Genomic DNA, 24,196 nt, shown 5'->3' on the forward strand with positions numbered 1-24,196 from the left:
ACATCAAGATCCCTTTACTGTGGAGCTGCTGTGAAAGACTCAGGCTGGTCTCCAACCAGCTGCGCCTCCGTTCACCAGCCAGCCCTCCTGCCCGCACCTGATTAGTTTGCTGATTATCTGCGATGCACAGCTAAGTCACTTCCGGCAGAGGCGGCCAGGAGCCACGGTGGCCTCACGTGTCGCGACATCATTTGCACAACGATGACAGGACAAGCGTGATGCTCCTTGCCCACCCTTGCAGATCCCACGATCCTGGCCTGGTCTAGCAGGGCTCTTCAGACGTGCAATCGCTGTCTCCACGGCCTGCGTCCCTCTGCCTGGGCTCTTTAATCCTGGCAACAGCTGGCCCTGCCGCCAGAGAACCCTCCGCACTGAAGTAGATCTTACCGCAACTTGGATTTTATACCCATTTTTATCTTTTATTTATATTTGGCTGTTTTGTATTGTATTTTTGTATGTTTATGGTTTTAAATGGTTAATTTTATTGTATTTATTGGTCCCCCTTTTGGGGGAGATGGGCGGTGATAAAATTTGAAAAACAAACAAGTAAATAAATTTTGGCAGCTCACGACTTATTGTTTATTGTTTATATCCTGATTTGGGGAGGGTATAAAATGCACAAAAATTGCAAATCCTTTCTCCTCTCTCGCAAACCCCAAAACTTGCCTGGCTGAGTCTGTGCAGCACTCGGTTGGATGCCACAACACAAATGCTTTCTCTTGATCTGTTTTACTTCTACCTTTATTTTAGGCCACTGAGAGAATTCCGGTTATTGGGCTGGAACATAATAAATAAGAGTCAGGAAAGCCGCAGAGGAATGCAGTTTGGGGATGGCAGGAGAGTGATTAAGGACACAAACAGAAAACCAGTTGAACTGTGGTTTATAAACCCTTGGAGGGAAGGGGAACTTTTGTACAGGCTTGTAATTTTTGTCCAAAAAAAAAAAGGGTGGTGGTGGTGGTGGAGGAAACCATCAAAAGAAACAAAATCCCCACACAGCTTCAGACAGATGTAAAAAAAAAAAAAGGCAATTTTTCAACAAATAAAGTGAAGAAGCAGCATAAATAGCATTTAAAATATAAATCGAAGGGAAAGAAATGGGCATCGTGCGCCTTACATCCTTTGCCCCCTAAAAAAATTCACATTTGTTTGTCTGACGATCAAGACATCAATAAATAAGGGGAGGGGGAGGTGAACGTGCGCGTCTGCACAGGTATCCCTCTGCCCCCGTAAACGGGGACGGGTGTTTGTCGAACCGGGAGAGTAAGAGCAACGAAGTGACCCCAAAATCTGAGTAAGGTGTGCTTCTTTATAGGGAGGGTGGACGATCGGTCTCACGTGGGCTGCCCCTTCTGAGCTCACGGCGCCTGGGTGCAAACTTAGCAAACCGCACCCTACGTCCACGGAGGGCACAAGGGGAAGTGCTTGCAGACCACCTCTGCAAAGCTGAGCTGCACGGCCCCCTGCTAGCCTGTCCCCTGCCCTAGAATGAACCAAGCCTGGGCGGGGGGGCAGGCAAGGGGATTAAATGCAGTGTCACGTATGGAGAAGCCGAGAGGTTCAGGTCCACCCTGAAAGTCCAAAAGAGCAGCTCCGTGACAAGGGGAGGGGGTCTGGGTGAGCCCCCCACAAGCTCAGTTCATGCCTAAGTGCCCACCAGGTGTTGCCATCAAGGAAAAAGAGGACCCCCCCACCCCGGCCTGCTCCGTTCCCAGGGAAAGAGGCACCAATGCGAGGAAAAAGCATTTCAAACCACAGCAGGGCGGGGCAGGAAGGGAAATGTTGTTGTCGGTCTATAGAAATCCCCGGGGGTTCCAGAAAGAGCCCCCCCAGGTCCAAAATTCAATGAAGTCCTTTTGTGGCAACTAAATACCCCCTTTCCTGACCCCCCCTTCATGCTCTGGACAGCCTCCCAGACTCCCTCCCCTTTAGCTTGTCTCTGTGCAAAAGAAAAAAAAAGGAGGAAAGCAGCCCCAGGAGGCAGCCCCCCTTGCCCCCCACCAGAGCTCTCTCGAGTCCGTCTGGCACGCCTGCTGGCTGCAAGAGACCCTCCCAGCCCCAGGCGTGCTGCTTCCGCCCGGTCCGGGCGCTGCCACCGAAGGCTGAGCAGCGGGGGGCGCGGGGCTTCGGCCAAGGCTGCTGCGTCTCCCGCCTCACTCCACACGGACCAGGAGCCCAAAGAGGACGGTAGCACCTTTCTCCTTGGTGACCCACTCGATCTCGGCGCTGCTGAAGCGGGGGTCCACGGTCTCGGGGGCCGCCAGCGATGGGGGGCAGACCTTGTAGGAGCCGGGGCGCACGCACACTTGGAAGGCCACCTGGGCGGCGTGCGGCCGGTGCGACTTTGGGTCTTTGAATCTGGAAAGGGAAGGACGGCCTTGACTCTCTCCCACCAGGAGGGCCGGTCCCAGGTCCCAGGGGTGACCGCCAGCAGGTCCAACAGAGGCTCAGTCAGTTAGGTAACAGAGGGAGGGATGGGGGGTCTCCGGTTCATCTCCGCCCCTCGATGGTGATAGCCGCCGGAGCGCGTCTCTGGCCGTGCGTAAAGGGCAAAGGATCTGACTGGAACCTGTTCGGAGACCTCCTCCCTCTCACCTTAAGCAGCTGCTTCCCGATTAACCTCAGGCAGAGTTTTGGATTATTCCTCCCATTTGGCGACGTTTTACAGTAATACTTTATACTGATCATATTATAGTAACATATTTGTTAGTAACCCAGTGAGTATTGGTAAGCATAATATAACCTTAGCAACTAGAAGATGGGTGGACTCCAACTCCCAGAATGCTGGCTGGGGAATACTGGGAGTTGAAGCCCACCCATCTTAACGTTGCCAAGGTTGAGAAGCATTGATATATGCAGTATGTTGTATTCCCCCCCCCTCTTTTTTTTTAGTTTTTTGGGGCAATTCTTTTTTCCCTTGTGTTTTCCCTTGCTTTCTAATTTTTTTCTCTTCAAGTTTAAAGAATGTTTTGTTCACTGCGTAGGCTAAAAATGTAAAATAAAAATATCTATATATTTCTCCCAGACTCAGCTTTTTGTGTGCCCCGGACATCTCCCAACAGGAGCATCTGCAGGGTGGGGTCAAGGAACCCAAGAAGGCGGCCACAACGGCACCTTCAGAGGTCTGCCTGGTTTTGTTTCTACGTAAAAAGCGGGCAGCGCTTTGCCTGCCCTGCCGTGGCTGCCATCTTGACTTGCCTGACCCCACCCTGCAGGCACCCCCGTTTTTCGGTCTTCTCTCCTGCCTGCTGCAGAGCCAGCTGGGAAGGAAAGGGCCATTCCTCTGCCCTGCTCTCCCATCACCCCCCCCCGCCGTGGTACGTACTGCACTTTGGTGGCAAAAGGCTCCAGGCCTGCGTAGCGCAGCGTGGGGGACAGCAAGACGTGGTGTGGCTCCTCACGCCCTTGCACGCTGTTCTCCTCCGCCTCTAGGTACCCCCCGTTGCCGCCACTGCCGGTCCCCCCTCCCTGTGGGTCGGCCTTCACCGGGCGGCAGCTCAGAATAGACGTGCTCCCTGCAGGGGGAGGGAGAAGGGAAGGGCGCCGCTGCAGCCGTTTCTGGGATGGGGGGCTGAAGCGCCGACACCCTTTCGGACCAGGCTCCCCAAACCACCAGGCTCCCCACCACCCCGCTGAGCCTCCCAAGCACCGGTCTTCCAGCTCGGACCCCTCGGCCTTCCCGCTTGGGGGTCGGGCGGCCCTCCCCCCGCCCAAGAGAGCACAAGCTGCGGTCTTCCTTTTGTGACCTCTCCGGACCCACGTGGTCCCCGGAGCATTTTGAGATGGGGCCCTTGTGCTCGAGGCTGCTGGGCTGCTTCACAGCCCCCGGCTTCCTGTCTTGACGGTTCTTTGAATCCCAAAATAAAAGATGAAAAAGGATCAGCCGAAGCAGGAAGCTGGGCGGGCAGCCAGAGGTGCTGGTGGCTGGATGCCATGACGGTGACGCAGGCAAAACGAGACCAAACTGGGGCTCCCTCCCCCCCGCCCTCTGACGCCTCCGGTTCTGTGGGCTGCGAGCAAATTCTGGCTGGCCAGACCACTGAAGGCGTCCTTCTGAGGCTCTTGCTTTATACAGGTGCTACGTGGTTCTTATCCTGCCTTTCCTTCGAGAGGGGAAGGACCAAAAAAAAAAGGCAGTAGAGGACCCTCATTTCTTGCATCTCACACCCCAAGTAGCTCCTGCCACAAGCCGTGAGGGCCTTCTGCTTATTCCTTCCAAGGCTTGGATGGACAGATGGTGCTTAGTAGCCGGCCACAAAACCTCGGACCAGAAATAACGGGCTTATTCCTTATTATTATTATTGTTGTTGTTGTTATCATTATCATCAATTTCATTAAATTTGTTATGACTGCCCAGTCCAGTAGACTCTGGCTGGTTCAGCTTGCAGCTAAAGGAGAGATACAGAATTCAGCCCACCGGCTGACCTGCCGATTATTACCAGTAGCATGCCGCAAAAATGACTTGTTTTTGGCCAATGACAAAGCCAAGAAGGTGGTGTCATATTGGCAGCTTAAGGTTTGATCTGGATATGAAAAAGGCAGCAGCTTGCAGCTACCTAGATTTTGTCTACATACAGGGGGTCCTCGTTTAACAACCACTCAAATGACAGCACTGAACAAGCAGTAGTTACGACCAGTCCTCGTACTTACAGCTTTCATTTCCAACCTTCCCTGCTGGCTTCCCACGAGCAAAGTCAATCGGGAAGCTGGCAGGAAGTCACTAAGCGGCGCAGTCATGTGCTTTTTCAACTTACGGCTGCGTTGCTTAACGACAGAGTCTCTGGTCCCAATAAGCATCGTTAAATGAGGACTAACTGCACAGGAAGAACATCCCGACAGTAAGGTCTGTGCAAGAGAGGAAGCATCTATTTGTATCTGGAAGTTTTAAGAGGTGGCTGGAAAGCCACTTCTCAAGATGTCTGACCAGTTTTCCTGCGTGTTGCAGAGGGTTGCACTAGTCCTTTGCAAACTTGGCAACTTAAAGATGTGCGGACTTCAACTCCCAGGATTCCTGCTGGCTGGGGAATTCTGGGAGTTGAAGTCCACACACCTTAAAGTTGCCAAGTTTGAGAAGCACTGGATGAGAAGACTGTTGGGGCCCCATCCAGCTCTACAGTTCTATGGCTCAGGAGCTCAAGGCAGCGTTCCCTCCTCCACCACAACCCTGCCAGAGACGCTGGGCTGAGAGAGAGAGGCTGGCCCAGGGAGCCCCGAGCCACCTGCCGCTCGATCCGAGCCTTGCAAGGGACATAAGCAGAAGGACCTGACGGCTTGCAGCAGAGGCGGCTCGTCCAGCTTGGTCGTCAAATGAGGGCCCTCTTTAAGCTTTTCTGGGTTATTTTGTTTTTGTGCCTTTGAGCCAGCCTTGACGAGTCCCTGCAACTGCCTGGACCAGTCCCTGCGGTTTCCTTGGCACGGTTTTTCGGAAGTGGCCTGCCCTGGCCTCCTTCCCAGGACTGAGAGGGAGGGGCTGGCCCAAGGCCCCCCAGCCGGCTTCGTGGCTAAGGCGGGACTAGAACTCATGGCCCCCTGGTTCCGAGCCTGGGGCCTCCCCCAGCCCACCACGCTGGCTGTGCCGCGTACCTGGCACCAATTCTCCGTGATCCAACATGCGGCGCACGGCTCCGATGCTTGTCCCGTGGTAGGCCACGTGCCACTTCTTCGAGGTGCTGGCCACTTCCAGTCGGGGGTTTACTCTGCAGAAAAAAAGCCGGGGCAATGACTTGGGGACGGGCAGACCTGGAGGACGGAAATCCTTTCCCAAGTGCTGCTTTGCAACGGCGTCGTCTCCTCCGACCGTCGTGCGACCCGCGTCTCTGCCCCTCCCGCCATCCCAGACGAGATGCTGCCACCTTCCCACCCGGCCGGTACCTGAGGTCGAAGCGGCACCACCCGAAAGGCAAGGCGTAGTCCCGGGGGGGCTCCCCCCGCTTGTAATAGGCCTCGTCACCCCGGAGCCTGTGGCACGACTCGCAGTAGCAGAGGCTCAGCTTCGGGTCTTCGGCAAAATAAGCGTCTGAGAAAAAGATCGGGGAGGAACCCAAGTGAGGAAGGTGACCCAGAGGAGCCGTGCACGATCCGAGGCAGAAACGAGGCTGCTGGATGTCGGAGCTGAATTAAACTTTGTGTGTGTGTGTGTGTGTGGGGGGGTGTTTTAAAAAAGGAGGTTTTTTCCCCCTCGCCCTTAACATTATAGGTTGTCTTAAACTTACGACCATTTGTTTAACGACCGAAGTTATGACGGCACTGACAAAAGTAACTTACAACCGGTCCTCGCCCTTATGACTGTCGCAGCGACCCTGCGGTCACATGATCAAAATTCAGGCGCTTGGCAACCAGCATGTATTTATGATGGTTACAGCCTCCCGGGGTGACGTGATCACCATTTGCGACCTTCCCAGGGGGCTTCCAATAGGCAAAGTCAATGGGGGAAGCCAGATTCGCTTAACTGCACGATTCGCTTAACAATCGTGGCAAAAAATGTCATAAAATCAGGTGTGACTCGCTTAACAACTGCATCACTTAGTGATGGAAGTTCCAGTCCCAATTGTGGCTGTAAGTTGAGGACCACCTGCATTTAGTTATAAAGATTCAAGAAGCAGTAGACCAGAAGGGTAAATCAAGGAAGGGGTCAGATACATGTTTTTCCAGCCGTATGTGGTATAGTATATGTGTGTGTGAGCATGTGTGTGGGAATTCTGGGAGTTGAAGTCCACCCATCTTAAAGTTGCTAAAGAGTGGTTTGGGTCAAGCAAAGTCAGACAGCTCGCACTTGCACGGGTTGTGTGAATCTAGCCCAGGCCTTCTGTGAACCCAGCCATCATGTTGCCCTTTCATAATTTGTTTTTCATAATATTTTCTTTCCCATGGAGCAGAAAGCTCACCTGGCAAGAGAAGCAGGTCCTTGAAACGCGCGCAGAGGGCGTGATACTCGCAAACCTTGGTGGGGTTCAGGTCCACGGGAGGGGTCCAGCACACACTCTCCTTGATGCCTGGAACGCAGAAGGCAGATGCTTGTGGACAGCCGTGCCGGTCAAGAACCAAGGGGAGGCGAAGCCCACCTCCATTAGGGACCATGTTCCCCGAAGTCAAAAGACAAGGGAAACCCCCAGATCCTACGATCACACAATGGTTGATGAACTGCCGGCAACAAAGCAAGCTGACCTCACAAACTCGAGTCAAACAAGGATTCTGAAGGGAGGAAAGGGAAGGGCACCCCTGGGCTCTGACGCCCGGAAGCATCTTGCTCACCATCCACCATGTCGGCCTTCTCCATGTCCCCTGGGCCTTGGGGATCCGTGCCCTCTGCTCCCACTGCAGGGGCGTCATTGGTCATGATGGTGACCTAGGAGAAACAGGCTGTAAGGGGAGGGGGGCAGAGAAGCAGCAAGAAGACCCTTTGTCATACAGGGCACGGACTGAGGAACTCTGCGCCACGAGGTGCCCGAGATCGGGGGATCTCAGACGCCTCTGCTTGCGGGTTTAGGTGGCATCTCGTCCCTTTCTGGGGCTGAGAACACGTTCACTCAGCCGGACGTGGCCTGCAAGGCTAGAACGTGGCTTCTTCAAACCACAGCTTGGTGCAGTGGGGATGCCCAGCAGCAAGTGGGGGAGGTGACTTTTTTGAAGGGGATGAGGCCAGTCAACACCTAGGAGAACCTTGGCAGGAAGGGGAGAGGGAGACGGGAATCGAGACAAGCCGGACCTTCTTGAAGAGGACGGGGCCAGTCTGGAAAGCAAGATGGGGGGGCAGTGGGTGGGAAGACGCTCACACTTCAGAGCACACGGATGGGCTTTGAGGGACCTCCAAGGTGAAAAATTTAACCCCAGAGGTAGTGTGGCCACCCTGGCAAGATGGCAGGCTTGTCTTCTCCTCCTGCTGCTGCTTCTGCCGGTCTCCTCCACCTCAATTCACCTCCCCCCCTCCCGGAGGGCCCCTCACCTGCTCGCACTGCCCGTAGAGATCGATCAGCACATGGCAGGGGCTGGGGATGTCCTGCGCAGCCACGCCCTGGTCGATGCCGTTGATGTACAGGTGGAGGCAGCCGCTGGCGTCCACCAGCACCCCCAACACCGTTCCCTCGGGGCAGGTGTCCAGGTTGGGGCCGTAGTTCTCGCAGATCTGCAGCGGGAGGGGAAGCGGAGGGCTCAGTCCCCCAGCTGCGGGCACGCTGCTCCCACCCTGGCACCGCCCTCCATGCCCAGCCACGCCCCTCGCACCTTGAGTGAGTTGTGGAAAACCGAGTCACGCTGCAGCAGCCACGTGGAGCGCTTCAGAGAGCACGCCGTGGCCGGGAAGTTGAGCCGCTCCGGAGAACTGCCTATGACGCCCAGCGAGAGCGAGGCTGTCCACTGGGGGTTGAGGGAGTCTATCTGGAACTGGGAGAAGAGGGCAGGAGATCAGAGGGGAGCCCCGTGGGAGGGAAAGAGCCATGGAGGGCCCCCTCCACCCTGGAAAGGGGCTCCCCCACGGCCAAAGCATTTGCACCTGTGGGGCTTTGGGGCACAGGAAGAGGATGCAGTTCGAGGCAAGGGGGGGCATCCCTCAAGGGCCACCTCCCCCACCCAACAATCTGCCCCAAGAGTCCCCCCTGCAGCCCCGAAATGATCTCGCAGGGGGCGCGTGCGAGAGGCCCACTTGAATCCGGGGAAGCCAGGAAAATGGACCAAAGCAAGCCTTCATCCAGCTGGTGCCTGTCTGACTGTGAAAGGGAGACGGACAGGCAGCCTGGCCAGTGTGCATTTGGGGGAACGGGGGGCACCCTGCTGAAGAGAAGGGTGGCCGCCAGGCTCTTCTTGCAAGTCTCTCTCGGAGGAGGAACCTGTTTACAGACAGTCCTCTACTTACAACAGGTTACGCTCCAAGAGGCTGTTCCTAAGTCCATTTTGTTCGTAAGTCCAACCGGGTATAGACAACAGGGCTGCCGGGCACATGGATGCAGCACACCGTAAACTAGCCCTTTCCCACCTTCCGGGGCCTTCTAGGTCGGAGTTGTGGACAGGTTTGTTTGTAACTCGAAAGTTCGTAAGTAGAGAACTACCTGTACGCTGCCATTGCGAGAGACGGTGGCCAGAATGCCCTGGCCGTCTCCCTTCTGACAGCACCAGCGCCCCCAGCACTGCCCCCAGACCCCCAGGAACAAGGCTTTTCCCACTGGGCAGGGAGTGACCGAAAGGGGTGGGGCCCCGGGCCCCCCGCCCACCTGGAACAGCTGCTGCTGCGGCAGAGGCCGAGCCACCACCACAATGCCCTGGTTGTAGCTGGACACCCGAGTGGCCGTCAGGTTGCCGTTGGACAAGAGGATGTTCTTCCCGTGATTTTCAAGGAATTCCATGGGGGGGCTGACAGAGGGGGTATCGTTTTCGCACTGAAAGACAGGAGGAGAGGGGTTCCTGTCTCACAAGTGCCCCAGTCCTGCCCGGCCCCTTCGCCGGCCTCCCCACCTGCTCCCCCGAGCCCTTGCAGGCCGGCAATGGCCCTCCAAGGGGGGAATCAAGGCTGCGCTACGGAACAGGCTTCCCCGCCCCTTTCTCGGGCCTGCCAGGTGCACGGACCGGCGTGGGCTCTTCCTCCTCTTCGCTGTAGGGCTCCGAGGTGACCGAGGGGGGGTGGGTGCCCTCTGCCTCTTCCAGCATGGTGGAGCTGACGATGGAGACCGACGTCACCCGGCCGTAGAGGTCCAACACCACGTAGGCGTTCTGGAGGCAGAGAAACGAGCCGTTTCTTGATGGAGTCACGCTAGGCTCTGCTTGGCCACCCTACTAAGCCTAAGGCTCCCTCCAGCCCTTTCCTTCCCTTCCCTTCCCTTCCCTTCCAAGGAATGGCACAAAGAGCTCTGAGATCAGCGTTCCTCAACCTTGGCAACTCTAAGCTGTGTGGACGTCAACTCCCACACACACACACCCCACAAAAAAAGAACACTGCCTCAGATACAGCCAGCTTCCCAAAAGGGCAGGCAGGTCTCCGCAGCAGCCTTCCCCAACCAGGTGCCCTCCAGCTTCCAGGCGTATTCCTTGCCAGCGCGGCCTCCAGCAGCCCAACGTGTCTGCGGGCATCAGATGAGGGCAGGCTGGTCTGTGGGACGTGCAGACAGCTGCCCTCTCCTGCTGGGGCTTCATGGGCGCATCCCGCTGGGATTTCTGCAGCCACCGAACCCGCAGGCCCTCACGGAGCCCTTCGCCAGCACGGGCCCTGGGCCTTTTACCTTGGCCACGCCTGTCGCGGCCGGACCCATGTCCTCTCCGTCGATCAGCACGTGCATGGTGTCGTCGGTGCAGCGCTTCACGCCCACGCGGCTCCCCACCTGGAGGACAAGAGCGGCCACTGTGGCAGGCAGCAGAGCTGGTTGCTCCTGACACTTGAGGGCAGGGCGAGGCGGGGGGGTGCCCGAAGCTGGTGGCATTGAGGCGGTGGGGCGGCAGGGAGCAGGACCCTCACTGAGTGGCACAGAAGCCAGAGTGACGGATGCTTGGGAGCAGAGCACCAGCAATAGGCGCCAGGAGTTGCAATAAGTCAAGAGGTCCGCCAACCAAGCTGTACTGCCTGGGCTGCATCTGCGCGTAGCACTAAGGTGGACCTTCACTCTTGGCTCCGTACCCCGCACTCAGGGCCGCAACTGGGGTCTGTGTCACCTGGGTCAAACATGGATTCCGCACCCATCTTGGCGCCCCCCCGCGCTCCTTTTGGCACCCCACCAGTGCGGTGCCCGGGGCATATTCCCCGGTTGCCCCCCCAGTTGCGGCCCTGCATGCACTCACCCCAAGGCGCTCCAGGGAATGCCCGTAGTTCTGCTTGTGCAGGATGCCGTTGCGCCGGACCTCTGAGCCGGTCACCAGCCAGGTCACCTTGGAGCAGAGCTCCAAGACGCAGGAGGGCAGCCCTGTGGCCATGCCGGAGGCGTCCGAGGGCAGCAGGGTGGTCAAACCCACATGGATGGACCCCGACCACTTCTTGTCCAGCTCATCGATCTTCACCTGGAGAGGCAAAGGGGGAGTGGGAACTTGAACCGGTGCCCGCGCGTGGGGGAGCTGCCCCTCCAGATGCGCGAAAGGGTTCCTCTGTCCGCCAAGCTGCGCTGGGTCCCGTCATGAGGGCGCAGCTCAGCACAGCTCATGCTTCCCCCAGCGCTCAGTGGCTGTCCCCACGGGGCACCCCCAACAGGACAGACCCCCCTTTGGGCTTCTAGACTTCCATGCCGGCAGGGCCTCACCTCGAAGACTTCGTCCGTCTTCAGCTCCTTCATGCTGAAGACGATGCCGTGGCAGAAGCCGGCCACCCGCACGGCCCGGCACCCGTCGTCCTGGAAGGCCACGTTCTTGCCGCAGCTGCCGTGGAAGCGGTGGGCCACCCCGGGAACTGGAAGGCAAGGACGGAGGACAGGCGAGGCTGCTGGGGGTGCGCCAACGCCTGGGGGCAAGGGCCCTTCCCAGGGGCCAGGCCCCTGGTGTCTCACCTGGGGAGTGGATGGGGAAGGATTTCTCCGTGATGTTGCTGGTGGAGAGGCTGTTGTCCAGGGGCCCGGTGGAGCTGGTGATGGACACCTGGACGCACTGGCCGTAGAGGTCGACCACGGCGTAGACCTCTGATGGGTGCGGGAGAGAGCGGGTGAGGGCGGGGCGTGGGGGCCAAGCAGCAGAAAGCCAGGCAGCCTCCGCTGCAACCAGTGCACAGTCAAACAGAGAAGGACCCCCCTCCATCCATCCCTCCCCCTCGCTTGCACCCCACATTCCCGAAAGACGGTCCACCCACAGAGTAAGGGCATATCGGCAGCAGGACGGCATAAGGTTCCTCCCCTTCCCCACGCTTGCCATGTCTCTCTGCAAAGCAGCCTCCAGAAGGATCCCCAACCCGCTGCCCTCCAGACTGAAGGGGGACTGAATCTCCCAGAATTCCCTGGCTTTCTATGTATGACTCATCAGGCTCCACCCCTTTTCTGAGGCTGCAGATCTTTTCTTTAAGCAGCCTTCTGGATGCTTCGTAATTCTCACTCCCAGGATAATCAGCCAGGGGCCCTCAGCGGCCCCAGGCCCTTTCTCACGTGCGGCATGGCCTCTGCCCGGAGCCGACTGCCTGGACTCCGCCCCAGCTTGCTGATTCCTTCCCTTCCTCCCACCTGCCCCTCCACCTCCTGCTGATGGCCTCACCCTTCCCTGGGGGCAGCCCGGAGCAAGCCACTCCCTGGTCAACGCTGTTGATGAAGTAGTGCAGGTCGCCCTTGGCCGTGCGCATCATGCCGATGCGCGAGCCGGTGGTCAGCGAGTCCAAGTCACAGCCGTAGTTGTTACGCATGGTGTTTCCGTCCTGCATGATGGCGGTGCCGCTGGGAGGGGAGAGGAAGGGAAGAACAGGGGAGGAGGGAGGAGTATGAGGCATGCTTCCCGCCTTGAGTTATTTGTAAAAATAATAAAGGGGGGATAAAAAGGAGAAGGGGCTGGACGAGGTGACACGGTGGTCCTCCAAACCCGATTAACTCTGTGGCTACCGCCCTGTGGAGTAAGGGGCCATCGACGGCTTCCTGCCCACACAGCCCCCTTGGCATCGCCCCCCCGTCCTGCCAACGTTCTGCGGTGGCACCTTCCAGGGAGGGCTGGTTCCCCCCGTCTCTCGTGGCTCAGGTTAGCTCCCTTTGCCCCCCTCCCCCTTTATTCACCTGAGCATCCAGGTATCGTAGTCGATGTCTGTCATTGTATTGGGAAATTCCAGGTCCTCCGGGCGGATGGCCGTGACTCCTGGGGGGAAGGACGCCAGAAGCAGTAAGCAGCGCAGCCCCCCTGTGCCCCCCCCGGTCTCCCCCCACTTACCTGCTTCAATGGAGCCCGACCAGCGATCCACCATCTTCTGGATTATGATTTCGAAGAGCTCCCCATCCCGGAGGGGCCTGCAGAATCAAAGGGGCGGTTTCGAGGAAAGCCGTTTGGGGCCAGGCTTCTCAGAGAACGGCACGGCCTCCGGCTTCGTGATTTCCATTTCCGCTTGTTGCTTATTAAGTCGATGCCCGTGGCCACCCGTCTCGCAAAAGCAACACGTAACAACACATTAAAACAGCCTTAGCGGAATAAAATCCCAGCAACGGTCGCCGAGGATGAACCCAACGAGACGATAAACAGAAACCCCGGGACAGGCAACTGAGCCGCCCGACTCCAGGGCCCGGAGCAGATCTTGGTCTTCGGCGCTGCATGGGAGGCCAGCAGGAGGAAAAGGAGCGTTTGGAGAAGCAGAAGTTTAGGAACCCTGAAGGTTTCGGGCAAACTGCCTGCTGCTGTCTGGACCCAGGCAGTGAGTACAGCCCTCGCTTAACAACCATTCATTTAGTAGCGGTTCAGACTTACAACGGTGCTGGAAAAACCAATTTATGACTGGTCCTCACACTTACGACCATCAGAGCATTCCCCCCCGGTCACGTGATCACAATTTGGCCGCTTGGCAACCGGTTTACATTTATGACCGCTGCGTCCCATGGTCACGTGATCGCCATTTTTGACTTTCCAGGCTGGCTTCTGACAAGCAAAACCAATGGGGAACCGCATGATTCGCTTAATGACCACTTGGTTCGCTTAACATCTGTGGTGACTCGCTTAACCACCACCGCAAAAAAGGTTGTAAAATCAGGTTGGATTTGCTTAATGACTGCTTCACGTAGCAACTGAAATTCCGGTCCCGATTGTGGTCGTTAAGCGAGGACTACCTGTAATGGCAACCAAGCAATCATAGCCTATGAATCTGGCCCATTTCCTCTAACTAGAGTTAAGAAGAGTCTGCCATTATCTGGTGCCTTTTCAAACAGGCTGGAAACATTGCTCCCTCGGTGCCCTGGTGAGCGGCGTCTGCATAAGGTGTACTTCCTTATTCTCAAAAATGGGCTGGTTGAGACCCAGAAGAGACGCAGAGGCTGACAGCCACCCACAGGGACGACAGATCCTCCCGTTCAGACCCAACGCTCTGGCGTTCTGATCAACCTGATCCCGGCTTCAGAAACACTCAGCCGGCAGGGGAGGAGGGGGGAAGCCGCCGCCCCGTGCCCTTCACTGACCGGTTGGAGATGACGATGGCATCGTTGAATTCACTGCGGCAGTTCTGGCGCAGGGCTGTGCGCCCCCCGTTCATGATGACGGCGTTGTTGCCGTGCAGGTGGTGGAAACGCAGGTCGCTGCCCGAAGCCACAGAAGACGGGCTGCTGGGGGAGAGTTGGTTGTTCCCCTCCGAGAGATCGTCGGGAAGGGGAAGAAGATCTGGGAAGGAAGCAGGGCGTGGCCCACAAGCACAGCACTTGAGCCCCCCTCTCGGAGACCACCCCGCCCCCCAAGGTCACCCCAAGGCAGGCAGGAAGACAAAGGACACGCGCATTTTGCTGCTCAGGTCGAAAGCTAGCACGCGAGAAACAGGGCCAGCAAGAAGAGAAGCTGGTGGAGCCGGTAAACATTCCAGAAAGAAACCTGAAGGGTGTGTGTGTGTGTGTGTGTCCCATATAACCATATCCATGGCCATCTGGATATGCCCCCCACTTTTCTGGATAGGGGTGTCTTCCTGCTGTTTCGGCTTCTTCCTTTTTCCTGGCTTGTTATAAATCAATTTCTGACTTCCTGATCTTCTGGGCTTCAAAATAAGCCCAACTGGATCCATGAGCAAACTGCGCCCCAGACTGTGTTCCTGCCCCAGCCCCTTTCCCTACCATGCTCCAGTCCCACGTCTGCCCGGGTCCACTACCTGTGTCATCCACGATGGTGGCTTGGGCTGCCTGCCCGTAGAGATCCGCCACGGCGTAGATGTTTGGCGGGACGTTCCAGGCGGCTGGGCCTTGTGCCACGCCGTTGACGAAGAAATGCAGGGTCCCGTCCTCCTTCCGCACGACCCCCACAGTGTCGCCTGCCTGAGCAGGGGAGGAGTGGGGAACAGCTTCAGAGAGGGCAGGCAGAGAAACGCGGGGTGTGTGTGGACCACTTCTGTGTCCAGCGTGGAGGCCCTGAAGGCTTGATTGACCCTTCCAGGTAAGCTACCCCTGAGCTTTGCTCTGGGGCCTCCCGGGCTGCAGCCTGCCCTGCTCCAGACCCCGCAGAAGGAAACAGCGAGTGGCTGGGCCCTAAAATTCACATCAGCCTCTTCTTAGAATCGGACGCAAAGCAAATTCCTACGATCTTTTCTGCTGCGCTCCAGTCCTCTGTCCCCACTCTGCAATGCCCACCTGTTAACTTACCCTCAGCAGATTATCTGCCTCTCCCAGTCCCTCCCCCCAATTCCCCTCCCACAGCCCTCTCCCCGAATCTCCCAGGCATGTCAAGACTGGCCTGCTTCAATCTCTGCGATGCCCTCCTCCGCCAAATCCCAGCCCTCAATTGCGCTTTCTTGAAGCCAGTTCTATGACCCCGCATTTGATGCCACACCATGTTGCCCTTCCTCTGCCTCGTAAACCTTTCTCTCTCCCCGGGCTTGCCTTCAAGCGATCCAGGTTGTGGCCGTATTCATCCAGGATGGTGGTACCGTTGTGCATCACCCCGTTCCCGGTCATCATCCAGGTTCCTGCAACGGATCAGCCAAGATGCGCCCCATCAGCCAGGCGAGGGAGGAGGGTGGCCCTTTACAAGACAGCCCGTTCCTCCTCACTCTGTCCTGCTGGTGGTTCTAATTTATCTACATCATGGAACAACTTGGGCGTGGCAAGAAGGGAAGCAGGAGAGTTGAAAATGGCCTCGGGGAGGTTGATGGGACCATGCGGAACACCAGGCACGATTCTGGTTACCCCGTTTTGGAAAGGGCCCTTCAACATCGGAAAAGGAAATCCCAAATGATCCTGGGGTCTGAGCACCTCCTCCGAGAGGAACACTGCAACTCATTGTTTTGTTGCGTTTAGGAAAATCAGCAGCCACAATGGGAGATTAAAAGTGTTTTATGAAATGGTGAATTATTGCGTAATTTGGCCCCTTGGATATAGACCCACAACAGAACCAGGAAAAGATGAATATACTCTGTGGATTTCCTTCCGACAAGATGGGGGATGCCCTTCAACTCTGCTTTAAAAGGAGAGAGGAATTTGCGGAGGGGGAGACACAAATGGCCGTGAGACACTGAAACGGTCATAGTATATCTCGAGGATCCCTCTGGTTCTCTTGGCAGCGGGGGTCGGTTCACACAGCCTTCCCGTGGCAACCAGCTCCGCAGAATGAGGCCAGCCTGATCCAGCTTCAGGCCTGACGTCGAAGAGGATCAGTGCTCGGTGGGGCTCTCCAGGGCAAGACTGGCCCTGTTCTACGAACCACGATTCCCAGGTCAAAGCGACAGAACCAGGGCCCCTGGGACCCAGTGTTTGGTCACAGCCTCTGAAACCCACCCCAAGTTTCCAGCCCTCATGTCCAAACATGGATATTTGCAGGCCCCTTCCAATTGTCTCAAGACTGCAGGAAAGTTGCAGCCAGTCATATCCCAGGCAGGAGACATGAAGCATTTTGCTATTTTCTCAGTTCTCTCCCCTCCCCCTGAGACTGGAAAAGAAAACGTTAAAAAATGAACGCATGATGTCCCCTGGACAAGACAGGTGCGCCAGGACTCTCCACGAGGCCCAGGTTGCAGTTCTCACCTGACCGCAGGTTGGTCATCGTGGACGGCAGCTGCAGGTACGTGGGGTTGTGGGTGGTGACGCCAATCTCAATGGAGCCAGCCCATTTGTCCACCATCTTGTCAATCCGCACCTGGAAGACCTCGCCGTTCCGCAGCGGCCGGTTGCTCAGGACCACTCCGTGGTTAAAGTCGTCCGTGGCACTGTGTGAGCAGGGGAGGCAAGGGCAGAATGCCAGCTTAGGGCTCCGCTTGGGAGAGTGCCCATCGGACCTGGGCTGGGAGGCAGAATGCTACCCCTTCAGACAGGAGTAGCAGGACAGGGCACAGGCCCTCAACAGAAGGCAGCTGGATAACGTAACGCTTGCACGTTAAGTTTTCTTGGGCCATTGCTAAAAGTTGCAGGGGTGCCACGGACTGTTCACAGACATTTTAACAGCTCAGGCTGTGAGCAATGGGATTTAGACAAATGGTTGAAGTTCTACCAGGGCAGTGAGAAGCCCACTTCAAACAGAACTTTAAGCAACACTCCAACCAGGAGATCTGCCGGAAGGACGGGGATGGGGGGATGGGAGCAGAGGATAAGCAACAGAGCGACCAAAGGCTAAACGAAGCACAGGTCCTCACTTAACAACCACAATCGGGATCAGAATTTCCGTCGCTAAGCGATGCAGCCGTTAAGAGAATCTGACCCAATTTTACAACTGTTTTTGTGGTGGTCATTAAGTGAATCACATGATTGTTAAGTGAATCATGTGGTTATTAGGGTTAGGGTCATAAAATGGCGATTGCGTGACCATAGGGCGCTGCGATGGTTGTAAATGCGAGGACCAGTCTTTATCTCTGTCGTAAGTCCGAACCATCGTCAAACGAAGGATCGTTAAGCGAGGACTACCTGTAATGAACCAGAACAAGGGCTGTAAGACACATACTGAGGCCGTAGTGCGGTCCGCCCCTCGTTGATGATGGCGGCTTTCTGCCCGCAGTTTGGGTGGAAAAGGAGGCGTTCCGGCTCTGGCTCGTTCCCTGCAGCATCAATGGCCCGGCGCCCCACGTCTGGGGAGAGCGCCCTCATGATGGCGTTGTTGCGCCGAAGTCGGTCGCTGTGATTGTGGTTGTGCACAATGGTGACCTTCACGGCCATGCCGTAGAGATCCACCACGCCGTAGACCACCAAGGGGGTGAGGGTGGTGGCAACACCTGGAAGAAGGAGCACACCGTTGTCACCTGACTCCCCCCACCCAAGAAAAAGAGCGATGCACTCCAGAGGGGAGGGAACCAACCTGGCAGCTCAGTCAACTCCCACCTTGCCATCAGGGCTGGCTTAGCGGAGCGATCAGCGCTGTCCCTCTGCTAAGAACTCCTGCCACTACGCCGTCGGCTCACCCCCCAAGGGCCCCTCTTCCCTTCCCTCTCCCCCCAGGCGCGCACGCAACCCACGCAAAGACGACCCCATCACTCCCTTCTCTGTAGCCCCTTCCCCCTTCTGTTCGAGACCCCTAAGCCTCCACAGCTGCTGCTTCAGTCTCTGGACCCCACAAAGACCCCCACCCTTCCCCTTCAAAGGCCAAGCCCACCTTGGTCAATGCCGTTGATGTAGAAGTGAAGGGCGTTGTTGGACTTCCTGGTCAGGCCAATGTGGTCGCCCTCCTGCGGGGAGCAGAAAGGCAGGGTGGGAGGTTCCCAGAGGGGATGCCCGAAGTTGGGGGCCATGACTGGTGGGAGGGGGGCGCTCCGCTCACCTGCAACTCATCCAAGCTGAACTCACAGTACTCCCTTCGTGTCCCTTTGCCGTTTGTCAGGATGCCGCAGCCGCTCATCATGATGGTTCCTTCATGGTGCGGGTGGAGCATGACAAGAAGAACTGAGTGGGGACAAGGGCCAGCTGGTGGGACTTCCCCCCCAGTGCTTTTCCGCCACTCAGCACCGCAGAGCCTCCCCAGACCAGTCAAGATCGCCCCCTCCGCCCCACAGTCACGAGCGGGGAAGTCACCTGAGCGCAGATTGGTCATGGTGGCCGGGTACTCCAAGTTGTTGGGATTGTGCGTGGTGACCCCGATTTCTATGGACCCCGACCATTTATCCACCAACTTGTCAATTCGGATCTAAAAGCAAAATTGGCCCCTTTGACTCCTTTGTGCCCAGGACCTGCTTTCACCTGCAGCTGGAAATCCACCTCTCTGAAAGGCCCCCTCGGCTCCAGAACTAACTCCCCCAGTTGTCATCCAATGCCTGTGGAGATCCCTGGGGTAGGAAGGCTGCACTAGCCATCCTCAGGGCTCAGAAGGATTTGCCCGGTTGGTACTGCACCCTGATTCTTGAAAAACGCTGGGGAGTAATCCCATGTGCCTCCCAGTCCGAGGGCCACGCGGAATCTCTTTCGTTACGCCTGGTCAGTTGGTGCCGACTCTTCGAAGCTGTTCCTGAGAAGAGCCCTGGGCTAGATTTAACCGCCAAGGCAGTGTTTCTCAACCAATGATGTGTTCAAGGGACTTCAAGTCCCAGAATTCCCCAGCCAACTTGGAAAGTGGAAAAATAACCACGCTTCCGAGATGTGTAAATCTTTAGAAGGGTTAAAGACCCTTTTCCTGGGGAACAGGGTGCGCAAGGACTGGAATGCAATGTCCTTTTCCCAGATTTGAATGGTTCCGCTTTTTGCCCCTGCTCACGATTTTAATAAATTACATGGAAATCGCTTCATTGCGTCAACCCTGTTATTACTGTACGGATCGCAGCGATTCATTTATTGCAACACGCATTGATCGTGCTACAGCCCGTTCTCTCTGCTTGTCTGACTTCTCAGCAGCTTTCAGATGCGTTGGAACAATAAGAAAATGGAAACTGGTTTTCATTTGGGGAGAATCCTGAATCAATCACCATCCTCCATCAGCAACTGGAGCAAGACGGATACAAGGAGTGAAAAAATCCAGCTCCGTTCCCTCAAGTCAAACTCAACATCTGGTGAAGACCCAGATTATTTTCAGGGAAAATGGCTGACCACGACTTCCCAGCCTAGCCTTCAACCCTTAAGATCTCCCAGTGGTCCCCCACCATGCACTAAGCAGGTATGAGAGAAAGGGCCCTGAGGCCTTGAGGACACGTACAGCAGGGCCGCCCCGTACACGTCCTCAAAATCTCAGGGGTGTTCAGTGACCACATTCGCTATACAACACCCCGACACAGGATGAGCTCCTGACACGATTGCGGCTTTGTCCCCATCTCTTGGTCTCTCGCGCGCAAATAACGGTGGGCTTTACAGAATGCGCTAAATTTCAATGCAGTTGCAGTTGGCTACTAGCATCTCAGCAGCTATATAGTCCTCGCTTAATGACCACAACTGGGGCCAGAATTTCAGTTGCTAAGCGAAGCAGTCATTGAGCGAATCTGACCTGATGTTACGACCTTTTTTGTGGCAGTTATTAAGCAAACTGCATGGTCATTAAGTGAACCATGCGGTGCCCCATCGATTCTGCTTGTTGGGAAGCCAGCTGGAAAGGTCGAAAATGGTGATTATGGGACACTGCGACGGTTGTAAACGTGAACCGGTTGCCGAGTGCCCAAATCATGATCATGTGACTGCAAGGACGCTGCAATGGTCATAAGCATGAGGGCCAGTCGTAAGTCAGGTTTTCAGCACCGTTGTAAGTCTGAACTATCACTAAACAAATGGTTGTTAAGCGAGAACTACCTGTACTATAAACCAGCTGTCCGCAATTCTGCAACGGCAGCCCTGTAGCTAATCCTTGCTCACTATCCGCAAACCCACCACGCTGGGCTAATTTCATAAATCACGGCTTAGTTAACTGCAGGTAACAACGCCATGGAAACAATGGCCAGGACCGCGCTTCACCAAGTTGGTGGAGAACCCAGCAGCCTTATTCACACAATACACTCTGCTTGGCTAGATTTTTGTGGACTTGCAAGTCGAGTGAGGCCAGCTGGCTCGGCTGGCTCATTAACCCAGTCAAAGGGTTAATGTAAACCATGCCTGACTAACCCGGGTTTGTGTGCGGTGAGAACACACAAGGGAGTATCAGCGCAACAGCTAGACTCAATCCTCGGAGTCTTTTTTCGGGTGGGGGGAGATGGGGAGGTCTTGTCTTGCCAGGGCACAGCTGGGGGGAGCAGGAGCCCCTCACCTCAAACATCTCGTTGTCCCGCAGCGGGCGGTTGGTCATGACCACCCCGTTGTTGAACTCGTCCAACGGCCGGCGCCTCTCCGCCGTCTTGTTGTTGTTGCTCAGCTTGATCAGCGTGCCGCACTTCTCGTGGAAGAGGAGGGCGTCGTTGGAGGTCATGGGCGGGGCCCCGCAGGGGGGGGAGTCCGAGGGGGGGCTGCCCAGGTTGACGTTCAGCAGGCTCCCGTTGTAGGCGGACAGGATGGCGTTGCCCACGACCTCCGACAGCTCCATGCTGGAGAAACCTGCGAAGGGGCAGGGGTGGTGAGGGCCCGGTGGAGGTAAACCGGCTCAGCTCGGATCCCAGCAGCCACTGGCTCTCGGCTGCCCCTTTTCTGAACGCCGAGGGCTTCTGCCGGGAGCAAAGCCCCCCGGCCCGTTGGCAGCATGAGAGCAGCTGGCCTCTGGGGTGGTGCCAACCCAGCTGCCACGGCTAACGTTAAGCGAAGACAGCCAGCGCACTGCCTCAAGCAGCAAACAATTCTTTTCCCCCGCACCCTTGCATTTCAACTAGCTGGTCTTGCACCATCAGGGCAGAAAGGGGGAAGGCTCACCATTCTCCGATTCCAGGCTGCTGGGAAATTTATCTGGCCGGGTCTGATTGCAAGGCGGCTCCGGAGCTAGAGAGGAAGAGGAGGAGGAGGAGGAGGAGGGGAAGAAGAAGAAAGGCTGTGCAGGGCGCTTCTGTGGGCAGCCACAGGGCATCCTGCCCGAGGTCAGGCCAAGAACTCCTCTGGGTTCTGAAGGGGCAGCCAAGAACCCCACAAGGAGGACAGGGGATTACAGAGCAATGGATTCACACAGGATGCTAGAACAGAGGGTCTAGGAGCCTGTGGTTCAGCCTGGCACGGGAACCCACCCAGCCCTTGGTGCCTGCCGGATGCATTCATCTCCGGCCCATAAAATGTAAAGGGAGCCCTGCCGCCAGGCCAGGCCAGGCCAGACCAGGCCAGGGTCCCACAGGGCCAGCTGCCTGCAGCCAGGAGCCCACAAGGGGAGGAGGGACGACGCCCTCTTCCACTTTCACTTCCTAATAGCTTATATTCAAGGAGGGAGCGAGTGGCCCAAAAGACTAGTAGCCATGCTGGCTCAGTTCTCCACGCATCCGCCCAGTCCCCTTTGACAGCTGTCTAAACTGGTTGCCTTGCCACTGAGGGCACCAAAGCCCACACCTTAACTTCATCCATCCCAAATCACCCCACGTTGGCTTATGATAGACAATCCCAAGTTTGAACACTGTGAGATATGGAGAAAAATGCTCGCCACTGCTTTCTGCGCAGTTTTATACCTCGCTGTCATCCGCGAGTGGCGCCATGTCACAGTGCGGAGGGCTGGCCTTGATAGTCCTCTGTCCCAGGCTCAGTGCTTCTCAACCATCCGCCACAACCGTTCTCCCCTTTTGGGGGATGCTCCCACGTACCTTCATCGCGGGCAGCTCCTTCCTCTGCCTCCTCCGGGTTGCCGGGCACCACAGTGATCTGGGTGCACTTGCCATACAAGTCGACCACAGCCCAGACGCGGGGCGGGATGCCCGTGGCTGCCACGCCGCAGTCCTGCCCGTTGACCCACAGGCGCAGCTCCCCGCTGGCTGTCCGCTGAATGCCCACCCGGTCACCTTCACCCAACTGGTCCAGGTCTTGCCCGTATTCTTCCAAGATGGAGCGCCCGTCCCGCAGCACCGAGCAGCCGGAGATGATCCAGGAGCCCCCCTTGAGGCCGGTGGCGCTGCTGGGGAAATCAAGGAGGCTGGGGTCTAAGGCCGTGACCCCAATCTCGATGGAGCCGCTCCAGGAGTTGACCTGCAAGGCAGACAGAGGGGGGTGGACAAAGATTCCTCGCAGGGGGCGCTGGCAGAGGCGGCTCGGGGTCAAGCCCTCCTCGGACCAGGGGCAATTCTGCAGAGCTTAAACGAATCGGCCAGGGGTTCCCGCTAGGAGAAGAAAAGGGGGGGGGTTGCGGATCGGGGGACGGAGAAGCTCTCCAAAGGCTTGGTCCCCCATCGCAGATTCCGGGGGGCTTTTAAGTTTCTGCCACCCCTCCCCGCCCAGCTCCTTTCCCGTCTTGCCTGAGAGGGGTGCCTGCCGGGGGCCGCAGGAAGGAGGCGACTGGGGGCGTCCGCAGGGCTCAGGCAGGGGCACCTCCTTCCCGGCCCCTGCCTTGCGCCCCAACAGCCACGATCCGGCCGCTGCGGCTCGAGAAGCGGCAAGGGAAAGGACGGGGCGCGGGAAGGAGGGGGGTCAGACGGGGGGCCTCCTCTCCCTGCCGCAAGCAACGGACCCCGGCCGGGTTCCTCCAGCTGCCTCCCCTGCCAGCCCCGAGGCTCTGCCCCCCGCAGAGGGGGAGGGGGGAGGGCAGCCACGCAGCCCCCTCCCCAAGGCCGCCTCGGCCTTCTTCCGGGGACCCCTCCCCTCGCCTCCCCGCCCCCGCCGCCCCCGGCCCTCACCTTGCGGTCGATGCGGACGGTGAAGACGGCGCCGGGGGCGAGGGGCTCGCGGCTGAGCACCAGCCCGTGGTTGAACTCCTGGCCCGGCTGCGAGCGAGCCGCGCTCCGCCCGCCGCGCGACACCGTCACCAGCCGCCCCGTCCGCGGGTGCAGCAGCGGCAGCGGCGCCCCCCCGGCGGCCCCGTTCCCCCCGCCGCCGCCGCCGCCGCCGCCGCCGCCTAGCATCCCGCCCCGACCAGGCTCCCGCAGCAGGGCGCCCGGCCGCGCTTTACGGCAGAGGGGCATGTCGCCGTCGCCCCGCTTGGCGGCAGGAGGGCGCCGCCGCGCTCGACGGCCGCGCCGGGCGACCGGCCGCGCCGCCTGGCGACGGCGCCGCGCTTGACGGCCGGCCGGGCGCGCTGCCGCGGCGTTTGCGACCGCTGGCGTTCCCGGGGCCCGGCTGCGGTCGCGCGAGGAGGGCGAGGGTGCTCGCGGGGCTCCGGCGCCGCCTCGCCTCGCCTCCCCTCCCCGGGCGTGCAGCATGGGCGTTGTAGTACCGCCCTGCCGCAGGGCCGCCCCCGGATCAAGCGATCTAACCCCAACCTGAAGCTGCTCCCGACAGTTCTCTAACTGGCTTTTAATCATGATTGGCTAAGGGACACGGCTCCAGGATAACCTCTGGTTCTGTAAAGCGCAGCAGCGTTTCTCAACCTCAGCGGCCTGAAGAGGGGTGGACTTCAAGTCCCAGAATCCCCCAGCCGGGGGGTTCTGGGAGTTGAAGTCCACCCCTTTTCAGGCCGCTGAGGTTGAGAAACGCTGCTCTACAGGGAAGCCCAGAAATTGGCGGAAGGTGCAAAGCACGGACGGCGCCTTAAAATGCTGCCATCTCCTCCAGCTCTGCCCCAGAGGGGCTGATGCCAAGACGTTTCTGCTCTAGCCCGTATCTAGCTAGCACAACGCATTTTTTTTAGCAGGGCAGGCATTAAAACCTCTCTTCTCTCCCCCCCTCCTTGTGAAGTGCCTTGGTGCCTCTAATCAGTCCTTCTGGCA

At 57.7% G+C, this 24,196-nt stretch overlaps 1 protein-coding gene across 1 annotated transcript; it reads right to left on the minus strand.

Annotated features, from left to right (window-relative positions):
• Positions 1-865: 865 nt before the first annotated feature.
• On the minus strand, positions 866-23,467 carry NEURL4 (neuralized E3 ubiquitin protein ligase 4). The gene is made up of 29 exons (XM_063301693.1): positions 23,168-23,467; positions 22,145-22,523; positions 21,279-21,344; positions 20,686-20,969; positions 18,540-18,651; positions 18,289-18,377; positions 18,124-18,196; positions 17,479-17,746; positions 16,569-16,750; positions 15,429-15,514; positions 14,705-14,867; positions 14,031-14,229; positions 12,802-12,878; positions 12,651-12,729; positions 12,145-12,320; positions 11,454-11,582; positions 11,211-11,356; positions 10,759-10,974; positions 10,206-10,304; positions 9,556-9,699; positions 9,204-9,368; positions 8,221-8,379; positions 7,943-8,122; positions 7,252-7,345; positions 6,885-6,992; positions 5,872-6,016; positions 5,584-5,696; positions 3,326-3,515; positions 866-2,358 (listed from the first exon to the last, which is right to left on the minus strand). Exons 1-29 carry the CDS (start codon positions 23,450-23,452, stop codon positions 2,154-2,156), a joined length of 4,611 nt encoding a protein of 1,536 aa, XP_063157763.1. The 5' UTR covers positions 23,453-23,467; the 3' UTR covers positions 866-2,153.
• Positions 23,468-24,196: the final 729 nt, after the last annotated feature.

Source organism: Candoia aspera, chromosome 4, assembly GCF_035149785.1.
Source record: "Candoia aspera isolate rCanAsp1 chromosome 4, rCanAsp1.hap2, whole genome shotgun sequence".
Classification (NCBI taxonomy): domain Eukaryota; kingdom Metazoa; phylum Chordata; class Lepidosauria; order Squamata; family Boidae; genus Candoia; species Candoia aspera.